This window comes from Perna viridis, chromosome 7 (assembly GCF_037379345.1).
Source record: "Perna viridis isolate PV_CMFRI_1.1 ecotype Kerala chromosome 7, ASM3737934v1, whole genome shotgun sequence".
NCBI classification, from domain to species: Eukaryota; Metazoa; Mollusca; class Bivalvia; order Mytilida; family Mytilidae; genus Perna; species Perna viridis.
In genome coordinates, this window is record NC_142451.1 from 23,524,233 (window position 1) to 23,541,091 (window position 16,859).

A 16,859-nucleotide genomic window follows, 5' to 3' on the forward strand; every position below is an offset into this window, starting at 1 on the left:
ACAAAAAGCACAAAATATGTATAATAAATGAAGCAGCTGACTCCATATATGTCAACATTTATCTTTTAACTAGCCATGAAGAAATTATTCGAATAGTAAGAGAAGCAGAATTGACAAGATTGCAAAATGCTGAATGTACTTATTTACAAGTGTTTAACAAAGCTTGTATGGTGTTTGGTGATCTATATCTCGATTATGCACATTTTAACAGAAATAACAACCACGACAGTAACCACCGAAGAAGCGACAACTGAAGCGACAACTGAAGAAGCCACAACGGCAACAACGACAACGACTGAATCTCCAATACCAATACTGAAAACAGACACTGTAAACGTTGCTGCAATTATTGGTGGAATTCTGGCGGCCATGCTGTTCATCATTCTTCTATTACTACTTGTTATATACTGCATCCATAGAAAAAAGGTCATCGCCAAGCAGAGAGCTATAATAGATAGGCGGATTAAATTGTTCAAAATAAAGCAAGCGCAGGGATTAGGTATGTCAAAAAATGTTATCGTAGGCTAATGAAAAACCAAATGACTTGAGGTAAAACTTAGGCTTATCACATAATACCTAAATAACTTTTGCTTATGGTTATTGAAATCATTGTCACGCATTAGTTGTACGCGAATTTGGAAATAACTTGCCCTCTGAGTTACAAATTCCCTTTATTTACCACTACAATTATATTTCAGAAATAATAAATTGAAAATAGAATTTTTACAGACCTTTAAATTTTTAATATTTATTTGTTTAAGATGACGACGAAAATGTGTTGACAGAACCGTCGCTGGACCCAGACTTTCCATCCTACTTTGAATCGCCAAAACAGGAACTTCTTTCGCCGGTTAAAAAGTACATTGGTATGTAATCGTATGACTTGTTGCATAATGTAATTTACAGGGGCGTAGCTAGGCCTCAATGACGTTTACTCAAACAAAAACACCAAAAACATTAGGATCTCGCCCACCTCGGAGGATAGCCTTGTAGCTGCGAACAACCAGGGCGGAAAATATTAATCCTCGGCAAGAAACATGACGTGTCTTCAATGAACAGCGGGTCCGCTGAGAAAAGCATCACGACAAAGGATAACATTGTACGCAGACACAGTGAAACACATTGTACTAGCACATGCATTTTCAGAGTATATTAGCAACATGAAATAATACTGAATTAGAGAAGTAGAGAAAAAGACTAACAAAGGAACCAGACAATCCTGACTTGGGACAGGCGTAAAAAAGTAAATGCATCGGGCATGCAGAAGGAAATACACCAGCGAAACCGAGAAGGTAACTCGGAGATCCTACTTACTCGGAGCACATACGTCTTTCGTGTAATAAAAATCTTTATCTCATACGAACAAGATTGATGTCATCACCACAGAAGTTATATGGTCGTCATCTCAACTCGTGGATCGTTAAGGTGTATCCATCTGCACCATGAAAACTGATTTATTCAATGTGTCATAGTTTTACTTTCCTATTTCATCTATACCCCGGACTTGACTTTTTATGGGCAACTCGGCGGGTGTTTCTAGAAAAATAGAGAACGCTTACCCTACCAGCGCACATGGTCCATGCTCCCAGTTTTTAGTGGAATCCGAGTTGCTCATTTACTTTTGTTACGTTGTATTTATCATTTTAATTACTTTGTGTTCTTTGTAGTGTTTTGTCTGTTTTACCTGTTTTTACGTGTTATTTTGATTTCCGCTAGAATCTTGGTTCCCTCGATTATTCTGTTACATCTGTATTGGGCATTGATCCATTTGTTACATTTCTCCGTCACTTGAATGAATGAATAAATGGAAAGGGGTTAACATACATTTCATTTTTATTAGATCGATCCATACATGGTAGGTTAATTATAATGGTGAATTTTTCCCAATTTTTCTATCATTACACTGCACTTTTCACCGTCATTCAGACTTAAATATACTAGGATAAGGTGGAGAAAAACCTTCCTTTTCTTTTTTGCCATTATAAACTTCGTGCAATATACAACATAAAGGAAGTAGATCAAGAAACGTAGGCGGATTGTAATCCATACTTCCGGTGATTTGGATGACATTACACATGAGAATATAACAGGAATGAAAATTATTGGCCTAAAAGAAAAACATATTATGTCGAAGAGAGAACAACCCAACCTAGGTGAATGAGTATTTAAAATAAAAAGGTACCACCATAGACTGGTATTCTATAGCAAAAGACGTTCTTTTTTTTTTGCTGATTTTTGATGTGTACGCAAATGGGTTTTTGCGAATAGGGAACTACGCCCCAGTGTATTTTCTTACATTTACCGTCGCGGTGTTTTCCAGTATTTGCCCCGAGACTGCCATCTGTTATACAGCCTTCCCTTTTAGACTATTATTTTTGACAACTGCCTAGATTGTATCACTTCGGTAATTTTATTATTACCCAGCACAACAAATATCTGTAGTAATAAGAAGTAGATAGATAATTATATTTCGCAAGCAAGAGTCTGTTCAATAGTTTCGAGAATCTTTATCAAATAATTGAAGCTAACAAAATTTATCACTATTTTAAATATGGCAAATTATTTTTAAAGTAGCATATATTGTTGATATTTTCGGTCCTGAAAATAAACTTGGTCAAATCAACATGGATATTGCATTATACATACGTAAATGTGTACATGCTTCTCCAACAAAACTTTTCGATTGTTGTTCATCTATACATAAAATGGGAAGAATAATGCAAAAAGAAACCAAAAAGTGTTAGTTCTGCCGTATTGACGGAACACACTTTAAGCTACTGTGATACGTTTGTACTGAAAACCACCTGCAAACCTTCTAACCTTCTAATATGTATTTAATTTAGTCGCATACTAAACGATGCTTTATGATATCATTTGGATTTGTAAATAATGTTTCAAGGAACGGATCCAGGATTTAAGTTAAGAGGGGCGTTAATTGAATTAAATGCCGTTCCAAGCAAGGCAAAAAGTATTATGGTATGAAAATTGTGGTATTTTTTTTTTCTTACTGGTTTAGGAGGGGGCGTACGCCCGGTATGCCGGTCCTTGGATTCGCGCCTAGTTACAGCCCGTAATTTCTTTTGTCAGTGTTTCTTTTTTTTACACTTAAAAATAAGTCTTTCGAGTATGTATGCTGTAATTTTCACTAAATATTGAACAGGGCCGTAAACTGGTATAAACGAGTATACTCCTTTTATTTTGAAGATACGACATCGCAAACCGAGATTTACCAGGAGAAAAAGAAAATCGTTCCAGAGCCAATTCCAGAAATAGGACCAACGCCTAAATACCTGCCTTGGCCATGGAGAACTGCAAAAAGAGCATCTCAAAAGACCACGTTCCAGTCACAGACCGATTTAAGAAAGTTTGGTCCATTGCCAGAGAATACATTAGAATGTGTGAATCTTGCTGACTATACTGTGAACAAATATGGATTAAGGTACGACGATACCGGAGTCGATGAGTCCAGGAACAGTATATCCAGGCCCCCAACACGATTTATCCCGAGGTCAAAATCAGTTGTGGATCTTACAAACCGAGAGAGCAAATCAGGCTTGTCACGGTCAAGTTCTGTTGCTTCTTTGTCGAGATCACGCACAGTTCTTGATGCCCAAACACCAACTCCGAGGATAATAAACCTGATGAAGTCACCTTCGATAAGATCTCTTAAGTTAACAGACAGATCACAAACAAATATTTTAATGCCAGTCAAAGAGAGGGAGAAAATGGTAGTCGAGCCTATAGAAAGGCCAACTATAATGACAAAAGAATTGGACAACCGACCATTACCTCATTATATGTATCCAATAAGAACAAAATCGGTGGTTTCTAAATTCGATACAGACAAGTTTGTTAATCCTCTAGCTAAGCCATTACGAAAGGAATATACACTACTGAGACCATTGCATACTAAGAATAAATTAACGAAATCCATGAATGATAAAGCGAAGAAGAAAAAGAAGGTTTTGAAGAAGAAAATAAGTCCCTACGTCGTTATACCGACCCCTATACGTCAGATTACTCTACTTCCACTTAACCTAAAAAAATGGAAAGACAATAAAGTAAGACAAGACCCAAAGAAAAAGAAACAAAGTTCAAAGAAGACCGCTGAAACAGACTTTACGGCACTCAGTCAGATTTCTAAATCAGTTAATACAATGGAGAGTAACTTTTCATTAAGCCCAGGTACGTGATATTTGGATGATACATGTGCATTTCCTCAACAAAGGTTCAATTCCCCCTTTACCATAGCCAAGATAAGTATTTTTGAACAAAAAGTTTTAATAGTTATGTAACCGGTTGCAAATAACCAATATATTCTCTCAAAATGTATTACAATTCAATACTTATACAACATTGTCATAATACAAAATGAATATGTTAAAATCAATTTTACAATTATATAATTTTACATTCGTTGCATTTTACGGATTGAGATGGAATCATAAGACTTAACGTTAACATTGACGTTTCCGTTTCAGAAACTTTGATATCTAATGATATGAAACCTGAGATAAAATCAGAAAATACCATAGTATATAACCAATTAACAAACAAAGAACAGGTCAATAGCATCGAAAACCATGCTATCAAAGACGGAGTCGAAAGGATCAAAGCAGATAAATCTGAGTTTCAAGGTAATATTATTTTGTTTTAAGTGATTACAAATATCTTGCTTGAATCTGTTTATTTATGTTCAAAATAACCAGTTATTACGAACCTTGATTTCAAAGTATTCCTATAACAAAAGACCTATAGGTCATTTACCAAAGGATTTTGACCACAAGTATGACCAATTTTAAATACCGGGTATGTTCAAATGTCCGAAATTTTGATTAATATTTGTAGAAAAAAAACTTATCGTCCCAAATATGCAAATTTGTGAAAAATCAGACAGAGAAATAGAAAAAAATTAACAATGAAAGTCGTTGAAAATGTATTTTCCACATTTTTGCTCAAAATTGAACTATTGTGTCGGGAATTTTCTCATGAAGCACCACTGCAACTATTACAATGTACTTGGTTTTGTGCTCTGTGATATAAAACAAATACATCATCTATAAGTGCAAGATGGTTAGTAACGTGCTTTTAGGTAAAAATGTAACTTTTTGAGGAAAAAAAATAACATACAGAAACATAGAAACCTTAAGTAGCTTATAACGACTCAGTGTTATGCAGTGTTTGAAACCAACTGACATTGCAGTAGTCCTATTCAGTAATTCATTGTTAGATTTATGAATTTTAGTTTGAGCCTGACTATGGCATTATTTTTTATTTTTGTTTTTTTTTTGTATTGGTTAAAATGTCTCAGTTTCAATAATTTGGGATAGGACAGTTCATATTCTAATTTTCAGTTCATAACACCTTTCCCCTGCTTTTTTTCTCCGATCAGCCAAATAAATAATCGATTCTTGACCTATGGAATCAAACACAAATACAGTTAAAGATCTTTCTACATTTTAACAATATTTCAGTCAGTTATTTTTAAGCTTATTGAAATAATTTTTTTATGAAAATTCTGTTTTTATCTTTTGATAGATTCTGGAATATCTGCTGATGAATCCTTCGTCGGAAATTCCGATTCTCCAGAAAATGGGGTTCATAATTCAGACTTATCTTCCAATGACTCTAAGCATTCGGATTCGCTGTTGGAGGGAAATACGGATGGACAAACACAACATCAAATATCTGAGGAATCGGGCACCTTCAAACTACCACGATTAAATCTTGATACAAAGACGGATGAAAGGTTGCATAATTGTCCATTGAAAGATAACCTTAAACTACCACAGATCCAGGGATATAAAAAGGCTACTGCTAAACCATGGAAGTAATTTCGGAAAACAGAATAATGAATTATTCACAAGATTGTATACCTGTAACTTACCTCAAGTAGTCAACAACTTTATGGAATTAAGGTGACTTTCTTATTCGGCACACAGAAAGTCAGTCTTAGCATGTGCTTGTGTCTATTTGAATCTATGTCCTCTTCAGATATATGTCTGTAATGTTAAATTAAGATACGAAAAATTCATTTTAAGACTACGAAGTAAATTTTTAATATCTTCAACTTCTAAAATTATTACGCACATCATTTTTGTTCCATAGGGCTGTTCAAGTAAAATATAGGAGGGACAGGGGAAAGCACTTTTATTCTTTGTATATGGGTGGGTGTTCAGGTGTCTTGACAAGATATAAAGTATGGGTGGTTTCTCTGGTGAAAAAAAGTGTCTTCCCCAGGATAGCTCATATAATTTCATGGAACAGCCCTTACTCACGATTTACCTATTGATATATTTTAACAAGTGCAAGGTATTGTTGCTTAAAAATATGGAATATTTCTATAGTATATCTTTTTTCAGTTATCTGGCAATTAAACTCTTTAAAAGATTTGGGAAGTAGGAACTATAATTCAAAGGCAACAAACATTATGAAGCATTTATTAGCAGAAGAAAAAGCATTTTACATTAGCACAAAACAGCATACATTAAGGCACTTTTGACTTATTCAAATTCTTGCAACCTTTAACCAACTGAAATTAGTATTTATTTTTCAAAATGTTAACAAATATAAAGGGGGTTGTTTACTTCTTTAATGTCTGACTATCTGAAACAAATGAAGAAACAATAAAAAATGCATAATAAGACTAGAACATTTCACAATACTAACTTACTTGGTAATTGTGAATATATATTTTCACAATGGTATTATGTTTATATATTATTATTTCTTATCAGTAAAAAATCCGTCATTTTAATTGGATAAAATCTTTACATGTGGTATTAATTAACCTGCAGTATAAAATTTTACCAGTCAATAAATTAACGTGATAATGCCCGCAGCCATTATTACATCGTGGTAATGCCCGGTTATGAATTTAGAGTTATATCCCCTTATTAATATGCATTCGTGATCAAGCAGTTGTCAGTGTAAATATGCACAACATGATATGCATGGCTTTCGAGGATATGGTTTCTCAATAAAATAAACGTAATAGTTGTTGATAAACTGGTCAATATCATGATATTCAGACTGACAGTAGGACAGTAGTATTGATTGCAACTGCGATAATGACAGTCGTAGTCAATACCACTGTCCTGTTTGCAGTCTAAATATCACTATATTGACCAGTTTATCAACAACTATTTTGTAAACATCAGGTAAATCAGTATACCCAAGGGCATGTTATTGACCATCTCTTGATTGAATAAACATCACCTAAATGATCTAAAACAAGACTTATACTTTCTCTCAGATTAAAAATACTATGGAATAATAGAAAGTTAGAATATCCTTGTCAATTGTCCAATTAACTACCTAAGGCAGTTCTTTGGGTAATAGGAATATCTAACTCTATCACCTGAAGCAAACTATTTTACTCACAGTAAATGATATACATAATTACTATCTACTCTGTTTGGTCATTAACTGAGTTTTTCTAATCCTTGTCATTAAGGTTTTGAACATCTAGAACATGGTTTAAATTAACTTTCATTTCTACAAAATATGTGAAATATGCATCTCTGTGCATGACTAAAATGTATAAACTTAAAAAATCCACACAAAATAACAATATAATTCATAAAACAGTGTACACTGAGACAGCATAAAAAGCAGTTACAAATAGAACTGACAAACACTAGAGACATACTCTAAATAAAATCATGAAGTAAGGAAGAAGCTTTATAAAAAGTACTATCATTCATAAGCAAGCCCTGATAAAAATATAAAATGCTGCCTGGTAAAAAGAAAAATAATATGGCAAGGTAATAAGAAATGCAATGCATCAGAAAATTTTAAGTTGTTTAAAATCAGTCTAATGACCTTTTATCCATGGGTACTTCTTTATATAATATAGATGCTTTTATCTTCTGGTGTTCTTTGCAAAAATGACCCATGTTATAAACTTTAGAATTTCATATGAACTTTTGAAAGAGTAATCAAGGGGACCAAGGTTATAGCGGTAATCAAAAGAATGTAAAAATTGTTTCTTTAAAATAAAGATAAAAAAAACACATTATGCATAATTTTACATTTTTGACTTAACTATCAAATCATTCTACATAATGCATCTATCGAAACCATTTTTAATTCATAAGATAAAAAGAAGATATATTTATCATGTGAACTCATTTCCAATCAACATTTCAATATTTACCTGTAATTTTAACTTAAAATTTTTCAATGAACAGCAATTCTTTTCTAAAAAATATGGGGGACTAGTGACGATGCTGCAATGTGGGGGTGAAAGCAATAATATATACTGTACATGAACAGGTAATAATGTTACTCCACAAACAATCTAACTAGTATTAAACCTCAAAATAAAAAAAAAACTTTTTAGAAATGAAACACTATCTTTCATTTAATTGCACCTAATTTCAAAGGTCACCTGACCTCAATTATTTAATAAAACCAAATGGTAATTTCACATGTAAATTTATGGAAAATTTAATTTGGCCATTGATATACATGTAACAAGTTACAATCATCGCTTGACCTCAGTTCACAACACTTGTTTTTACAAAACAACACATATATTATGCAAATATAGAATATTTAAGATGTTCACAGGCTGAAAAGAAACAACACATAGTATATTACATGACAACCCCTTGTAATATATTGCTACCCTACTTATGAACACATATTTTTTTTGCAAAAAAAATGAACCAACCAAACAAAAAAAAAATACATACCAAAACACTATCTCATTACTTCTCTTTGTTCAAATTTTAATTATATTTATTAATCATAAAATTTCAAATACTGAAACAAGTGTTTTTTTAATAACTATAATTACTGTCGTCAAAGACACAAATCTTTATAATTGATCAAACAGGCTTACACAATTCTATGTAATACAGGCTTTCAAAAGTCACATTTAAACTTTGCAATTGATACTTATAAGATTAACACACCTAATAACAGCTTCTTGACAGATTTCTGTATTTTCTTGAGTTGAAGTGCATTGATTTACAAAAGCACCGTGACAATATCAAAATAGATCATTTTCATTTGGTGAGGATCAAAAACAATAACCTCCACGGACATGGATATGTATTTAAGCCCTAACAACTATGAAGATCACAACTAAAATTCTACAACAAATGAGGTTTTGATTTGTAAATGCGACCAGAATAAAAAGCACAAAGCACCAATGTTTTATAAAGCACAATATATGAACACAAAACTGATATTTAACAAAACTAAAACATCCATTCTAAATTTACTTAGGTGTTTAAAGACAATGTTTAAAATGTCATTTGATTTACACCATATCTGGAATGTTTTCATTAGAATAATATCTTTTTAATAATAGGATAATTAATTGGAAGGAATGAATAACCAAAATATGATCATGAGTGCCAAAGAATGCCTAATTCTAACAACTGTGCGGAACTTGTTACTTAATGCGTTCTTGGCATCAGTGATCATATTTTGGTTATTCACGATAACCAAAATATTATCCTATTTATTTAGATTTCCTCGATTATTCATTGCAATTAATAACATAAATTTCAAATTTGGTGAATGGCAGAGTGATACCAAAGTGACGTTTTAGCGGGAGAAAGTCCGAGAGTGATATTACCAAATTAATTTCACAGTGTGAATTATCGGAATTTATTACACTAGCAACATTTGATAAAACATAGCTATCTATATAATAATGTAATTTCTGACCTTGAATCAAATTGCAGTACAGTTATAAATAAAAAGGTCTTCATAAACCCATACAAAATTATTTTTTATTCTGATTTTCTCAAAATAATGCTAAAGTATTAACTTTTAATCATGGCTTGTATTTTTGGAGATATCAATATTTTATTTTGAATTTGGAGGCAGCAATCATTGATCTGATGGTTGCTATGATGCATCAATCAAATATTCATAGACAATCACAAAAAAACATTTCAATAATTTGCCATCCTAATACAGTGCCTGAATAAATCTGTGAAAATAGCAATGAGCATGCCAGATGTCGGTTTCACAAAAAGTTGTAAGTGTGAAATTGATCGTAAATCATGACATCACAATGCCATTTTAGTTTATGACGTCATTACTTACGATCAACTTTACCCTTACGACTTTTTGTGAAATCGAGACCAGGAGCATAGCAGCTAGGACAGTAGGTGGCCTATAAGTAATTATGATTATCTAATATTCTTGTCAACTGGGTATTTTACTGTGTTGCTAATTAAACAATTTGTGTGTTTTTAACTCCCACCATACTAATCAAGATTTATATGCAACAATTCTGCATGTGCAAAAAATAATTATGATATAAAGTATGGAAAACATACCCTGTAATTTACAATTTTTATCAATGAAATTAAATGTTACATTGAATGTTGTAATTTTAAAAAATGATGTCATAAAATTAAAACAAATGAATTACAAGTACAAAGCAATATCATTAAAAGCTTACAAGCAGTATAACAAGAATAAAGACAAGCAGCTCAGTTGCAAATTCAAGAAAACAGTACATTTATAGATGTACTTACAATAGTATTATGTAAACTCACTTTAATCGAACATACAACACAAACTGTGTCTATTTATACATTTTTATTACATCAAAACACCAATATTCCAAAATAGATGTAAAATGCTCATTTTGCTTTTGTACTCTGTACATGTATGCCCTGCAATTCAAATTCGCTACTGAGATGTTTAAAAATATTGAATAATTTTATACATTATAACTATGTAAATTGAATAAAAATGATTAAAATGTAACATAACTGCATTGTCCTGTTGATAATCATATAATGATATGTAAATCTGAACACAACTGAAAAGTACCACAAGAAATGCAGATATTCTGGTTTATAAACTACTTCACATAATTTACATAAATACAGTAAAAGCTGTTGAACACTCAATAATCCAAAAACCTGGCTAAACCAGACTCTTTTTAAATGGTATAATTTAGGTTGATGTCATTTATATAAAATGATAGAAATGGTTCATTGAAACTTCTAAATGAATTACATGATTAATGATGTTCTCAATTTTAAGTAAATTTCAGAAGAAAAAAATATATCTTATCAAAATAATGAAGCATCATATGAATGACAATGAAATACTTCCCAGCACCAAACAAAGGTTAAGTATTAAATATAAAAAAAAAATATATACGAGCACATGTGAGGTACATTAGCTATGTCACAACCTAACATTATTAACATGATCATATAAAATGACCTTATAGCACAAAAAAAAAATTATAAAAAAATCAGATTTAAGCACTCATGTAAATGAACTTAAAAACATGATATCACTGCACCATATTTTTTTTCAAATTGTATCAAAATTTAGATCTCATTTAAAAAAAAAATATAAAGAACTAATGCTTTTAGTGTGTTTTCTCTATCATTGATAGTTTTTATGAGCTTTACTGCAGTGTTTACAAAATTACAAAAATCATTTACAAACGTTTACACGATGATTTAACGGCTGAGAGGTTATTCTTTCTATCATTGACAATTTTCATTAAAAGTGGCACATTTTTTTTTTCTTCATCATTACTAATTATCTCTTAAACTCCCAAACTCTCTCTTCTCTCCAAATCATTGATCAGGTTTATAGTTCTTCTTTTTCTCCCTCAGCTTCTGTGGCCAGCTGGGCACCTCCTTTAGCTGTAATTATCAAAGTTGAGTGGTAATAAATGATGGACATTAAGCATGCCATAGTCAAACTGTAACTCCTGTGACTTGCATTTTACAGAAGAAATAAATATTTGTTTCACAGCTTCACTCATTCAAGTTAATGAGAAAAATATTGACAATGTGAGAAAAATTCTGCTGAACTCAATTTCAGAAATTTATGCCAAAAAAGTCTTAAGAAGAAAGTCAACACTACCTTGAACATGAAATTTGACCCATGGGTCTTATCAATTATACTCCCACTTTTACAAGTCCCATGAAACAGGAAGTCTACATCTGGCATCAACAAATATACCCAATCTACATAAATCCACACAGCAAATTAGAAAAACAAGCTATCTATCTACTGGAAGCCTAGATAACTATGAAGAAATTGGCACAGAAGGACAAGGGGATTCTCATATACTATCAACTTGTTTAGCTTTAAAAAAATATTCCTCAAAATTATTACTTAAGGCCACATCAAGTTAATTTGTAGGTTCTCATCCCCACCCACCCCTACTCAAAATTTTTTTATTTTTGATTTTTTTCACGGTGGTTCAAATTTCCGGATTTCTTTTATGTCTGTATATGTCACGACTCATTAAAAAACGAGTAACATGGTGTATGGTTACAGAGTATCTTGATATTTTTCAGCAGATCTCAGAATAGTTTCTGTTGTTAGTCGCATTATAAGAGGAATTAAAGAAATAAAGCCTTGATATGGCACAAACATAACTGAAAGTACACATTGATTTCCTGGATTTCTTCAATAAACTTGTCAGCAGGAATAAGATTTTACAAATCTCGGAAAAATAAAAAAAATAAAATCCTCCCATCCACCCCATTTTTTTAGTTGCTCGTGGATGAGAATCTTCAAATTAACTTGATGTGGGCTATGTGTCAGTCCCTGTAAGAATCAGGCAGTTGTTGAAACATGATATGAAAAAAACCCATCATTTTGATAGTGTTACTTGACTATTTGCAACATCAGATTAAAGGAAAACAGAAAAGATTTTCCTTATCATACTGGACCATGGAGTTACAAAATCGTTGAAATGCATGGAAAATGAACATTTCAAGGGCAGGTTACTCTGTCAAAAACCTCATTTTTCTAGAATTTTATTGAAAAATTTCTGAACAAAGCCAGTAATGCAGAGATTAAATAATGGTATTTTCAAATAGAGAAAGTATCTTGACTGATCCTTATATCAGATCGGTGGGATTTTGACATGCATGTTTCTGATTTTTCCCATTTTGCCTGATTCTTACAAACACTTACACTTAATAAAACGACTAAAATTGTATTACTTACAACTTCTTCTCTTCTTGATTAGCAGGATTGCAATAATGACAGCAATAACAATTACCACAACAACTATCACTATGGCAACTATAGTAGTTGTTGTCATACCATCTACGAATAAATAGTTTAGACAAATGAATGAGTGCAGTAACAAATTTACAAAAGCATCTAGATTGTAAAAGAATGAACTTCCTTTATCTATTCTAGTAAAACTTCTTGTACTTCTACTTCCACAGTAGTGGATCATACTAAAGTTAAAAACCACTCAGCTTTGAAGCCATAAAACTTGAAGAATACTCAAGTACGAGAATATTCTAAACTTTAGACGAGAATATTCTCAGATGTAAGTAATTCTTAAATTTTTACGATAGATCGAAAATATTCCTAATATGACGTCTTCATATTGTCAAAGAGTATATGTCGGTACAACCCCAGCTTTAGCACCTGTGCACGGTCTCCTTTCTTTCGCTGTCGCTTCGAGACAAAACAATCATTTACAAACGTTTACGCGATGATTTAACGGCTGAGAAGTTATCTAATACTATACTGATACTGATACTTATTTAATAGATGGTTTACTTGGATATGTGGTTTATTTCTTAAATAATCCAACTTCTATACAGGGGAGGTTAAATGGAACAGAAGTTATTTTGGCTACGCCTAGGGAAATTTTTCAATTTACAATAATTTACAAAAATTACAATATTTGTCATATTAGAAAAGAAATACTTGCTTCCAGGGGTAGATTTGTACTCATTTTAACATGGGTTTGGCATTTATATTCTCATTTAACACCTCGCTCTCGCTCAGTGTTAAATAATCCAATATAAATGCCATGCCCATGTTAAAATGAGTAATTGTTAAAATTGTTTACAGTTTCCAAGGGAAAAAATAGTTCTGATGTAGACAGAGTTTATTCTAAAAAAAAAAAACTGCCAATATTTACAATATTGGACATGCAATATTGGTAGAAAATGCATCCTTTGCAGGATAAAATGACGTTCACAATCATAACCACTGTACAAGTGGAAGGATGGGCTAGCTACATGTATATAGCATGTTTCAACCCACCATTTCACTTTGAAATATCTGTACCAAGTCAGGAACATAGGGCTAATTTAATTTTTCCAGTTTATTCTTGACTTTGCCAATCAGTGCATTATTAATTAATTTCTTCCAATTTACCATTTGTTAATTTTGTCATTACCGTTATTTACATAATAGTTAAGATACTCTACCTTGAGGTTTTTTCTTCATACCAATACTATCACTACCCGTCCAGCTGATTGCCTGTACAGAGCATTCACACCTGTATTCTGTTTCCTCCATAGCTTCCATCATCCAGGTGTACACTAGACTTTTTTCATTAAGACTTGAACAACCGGTGTTCTAAAGAAGGAAGGAGGTTATCTATAAACATTCATCCATGGCAAATACAAAATTTTGATGGATATTTTATATTTTTATATTTATAGTGAAAAAACAATCCTCTCTAACCATTTTTTTCTATTCTTAACCAGTTGTAGAAAACAAAAATTCTCTTAACATTTAAATAAAATGTTCTATGCTGCTGATTGGTTGACTTGTGTGTATCTAGAAAAGCAGAGGACTCTTACCCTACCTGTGCACCTGGTCCATGCTCCCAGTTTTTAGTGGAGTCTGCTCATTTGCTTTTGTTACTTTGTATGTATTATTTCAGTTACTTTATGTTCTTTGTTGTGTATGTCTGTTTTCCATGTCTTGTTTTTGTCCCTGGATTACATTTTTTTTTATTACCGCTAGAATCTTGGTTCCCTTGATTACTCTTTGACCAAAAAAGACAGGACAAACTGGGTTATGTTCAAACATTAATATGTTATTATAATAAAGTCTTTAACAATAATGAAAACAGATGCTGTTGATGAAAGTGATTTGACAGCTTCTTGTTGTTGTCTTTCATTGTGCCTTTTAAGTATTATAGACCTGATTTTACAAGGTCAACACACAAAGCAGAAATTGGTAAAATCAGAAAAATCTGAATTTGAAAAAGTGGAATTCTTATTTAAAGCGGACGAAAATCAAGTTTGGTATCTTATCTGTTTACTTCAAGCAAATCATAACTGCTTTATTTTCACTCCTACTGTTTCCACAAATTATAGAAACCAAATCTTACACTGACTGTCAACTTTGGTCTTTTTGGTTTTTAAGAGCAACTCGGCAGGTGTTTCTAGAAAAGCAGAGGATGCTTACTCTACCGGTGCACCTGGTCCATGCTCCCAGTTTTTAGTGCAGTCCGAGTTGCTCAATTGCTTTTGTTACTTTGTACAAAAAATTAATATGTCTGTTTCCAGCTACCTACCTACCCAAGTTTTTCCTGCCTACCCTAAATATTTTATGGTTATTTTGGCTCAAGCAATTTTAAAGTCTAGACTATTTCCCTGTTAACACAATGTAAAATGTTTTGGGGAAAAAAAACAACTTCCCTACCCATCTACCCTATTTTTGCTGGCTGGTAGCTGGAAACAAGACTACTAATTTATGGAGACTAATAAGGAAAACATTTTTAAATATTCTATTTCAATAATGTTTGTATATAAATTTCTCCCATTCTAAGCTGGTGATTAAAAATGCATGACTTTTTAAAGCTGTGATTAAATTTCTGTAAGAGTTTTCCCCCCATTTTACATTTCCTAGTTTTCTATATCTCCAGTGGAGAAATCTTGTAATCCCCTCGAGACTGAAGGAGAATCTAAATATAAGTCTCTTACTCCCGTCATTTCTTTCTTTGCAGTTTCTGTAGATTCTTTATCATTTACAAACAATTTAACACTGACAGAATCAGAGGGATATGTACAATTTACTTGACATTGTAGTGAGCCATTCATCTTGTCATTAGCTGGTACTTTCACCAACTGACAAGAGCTTGGTGCACCTGTAAATGACAATGAAGCAATATTAAGACAATAGGAAACACTATAAGATTCCAATACAGTAACCACAGTATTTTTTGTGTTGTTCTAATTTTTTGCTACTTTGTGGTTACAAGAAGTACATTGTAGCACCTGCAAAAACTCCTCCATACTTTGAAACACTTTTTAAATGATCTATATATTTTTTTTCAAAACTGAAAAAAAGTTACGAATAAGTTCCACAAATTTGGCAATGAAGCAGTCATGTCTGAAAGGTGTCCATTCTAATACATAGATCTAATTCTGATAAACATGATCAAAGAAAACCAACCAATCAGAAAGCTTATTACAAATCAAATTAAAAAATTTACATATATTTCATTCTGATATACATGTACATGTTCATATCTCTCCTTTCCTTTCATCAATTCTCTCCATCCACCAGTGAGTACTTCTAAACATTTGACTAAATAAATACTTGACCAAACTGAAATGAATATAAATCTACATTGTTCATGATTCTATACTCACTGAAAATCTTCAGAGTCTGTTTCTCAGATTCATTCTTTCCATAGGAACAAAACCATTCCCCTTGATCTCTAATTTTAAGCTTGTTGATGGTAAAGTGTACCATTCCCATATTACCGTGGTCCATCCAATGTGCCGTGGATTCAGTGAATTCAGAGGATTTAATGGTACACTTGGTAGAATTGTCACAAACAACAACCTCATTGGTATTCATGGAAATACTAACCATCTCAGTTCCCTCGAGTGGAAAATGGCACACAATCTCGCATTCTTGACCTGTCACTGCCTTGTCACAGAGATGAAGTTCTAAAATAAATTGGTGCACATACAAAGTGTAATACTAGAAAGACATGATTTTTCTTCTAGATAGGCATTTCAATGGACCTGTGTTTACCACTGTAAGAGTATTGGTGTGGATTATTTTGAATACTTTAAACAAGTAAATTAAATCCTTCAATCTACCAGCAACATATGTAAATGAGTATGTTC

General features: G+C 32.3%; 2 protein-coding genes across 3 annotated transcripts in view; one reads left to right on the top strand and one right to left on the bottom strand.

Moving 5' to 3' along the window:
* On the top strand, nucleotides 1-6,962 carry LOC148611883 (uncharacterized). 2 transcript variants are annotated; one of them, XM_088592851.1, is made up of 5 exons: nucleotides 1-499; nucleotides 762-866; nucleotides 3,205-4,185; nucleotides 4,482-4,637; nucleotides 5,539-6,962. In XM_088592851.1, the coding sequence occupies exons 1-5, from the start codon at nucleotides 127-129 to the stop codon at nucleotides 5,832-5,834; spliced, it is 1,911 nt and encodes a 636-aa protein (XP_088448977.1). In that variant the 5' UTR covers nucleotides 1-126; the 3' UTR covers nucleotides 5,835-6,962. The 2 variants fall into 2 exon arrangements, with proteins under 2 accessions (XP_088448977.1, XP_088448978.1); XM_088592852.1 differs by lacking the exons at nucleotides 1-499; nucleotides 762-866 and adding an exon at nucleotides 892-1,292.
* The window catches only part of LOC148611884 (uncharacterized), a 22,845-nt gene continuing 12,410 nt past the window's right edge, over nucleotides 6,425-16,859 (bottom strand). The window contains exons 3-7 of the mRNA XM_088592854.1: nucleotides 16,374-16,676; nucleotides 15,702-15,865; nucleotides 14,193-14,343; nucleotides 12,964-13,065; nucleotides 6,425-11,642 (exon numbers count right to left, since the gene is read on the bottom strand). Of these exons, the coding sequence (XP_088448980.1) occupies nucleotides 11,587-11,642; nucleotides 12,964-13,065; nucleotides 14,193-14,343; nucleotides 15,702-15,865; nucleotides 16,374-16,676 (776 nt within the window). The 3' untranslated portion in view covers nucleotides 6,425-11,586. The remainder of the gene's footprint in view (nucleotides 11,643-12,963; nucleotides 13,066-14,192; nucleotides 14,344-15,701; nucleotides 15,866-16,373; nucleotides 16,677-16,859) is intronic.

Coding starts and splice junctions, on each gene's coding strand:
- LOC148611883 (XM_088592851.1), top strand. CDS start 127: ATGCTGAATGTACTTATTTACAAGTGTTTAACAAAGCTTGTATGGTGT. Junction 500..761: donor AAAGCAAGCGCAGGGATTAG/GTATGTCAAAAA, acceptor TATTTGTTTAAG/ATGACGACGAAAATGTGTTG. Junction 4,186..4,481: donor TAACTTTTCATTAAGCCCAG/GTACGTGATATT, acceptor TTTCCGTTTCAG/AAACTTTGATATCTAATGAT.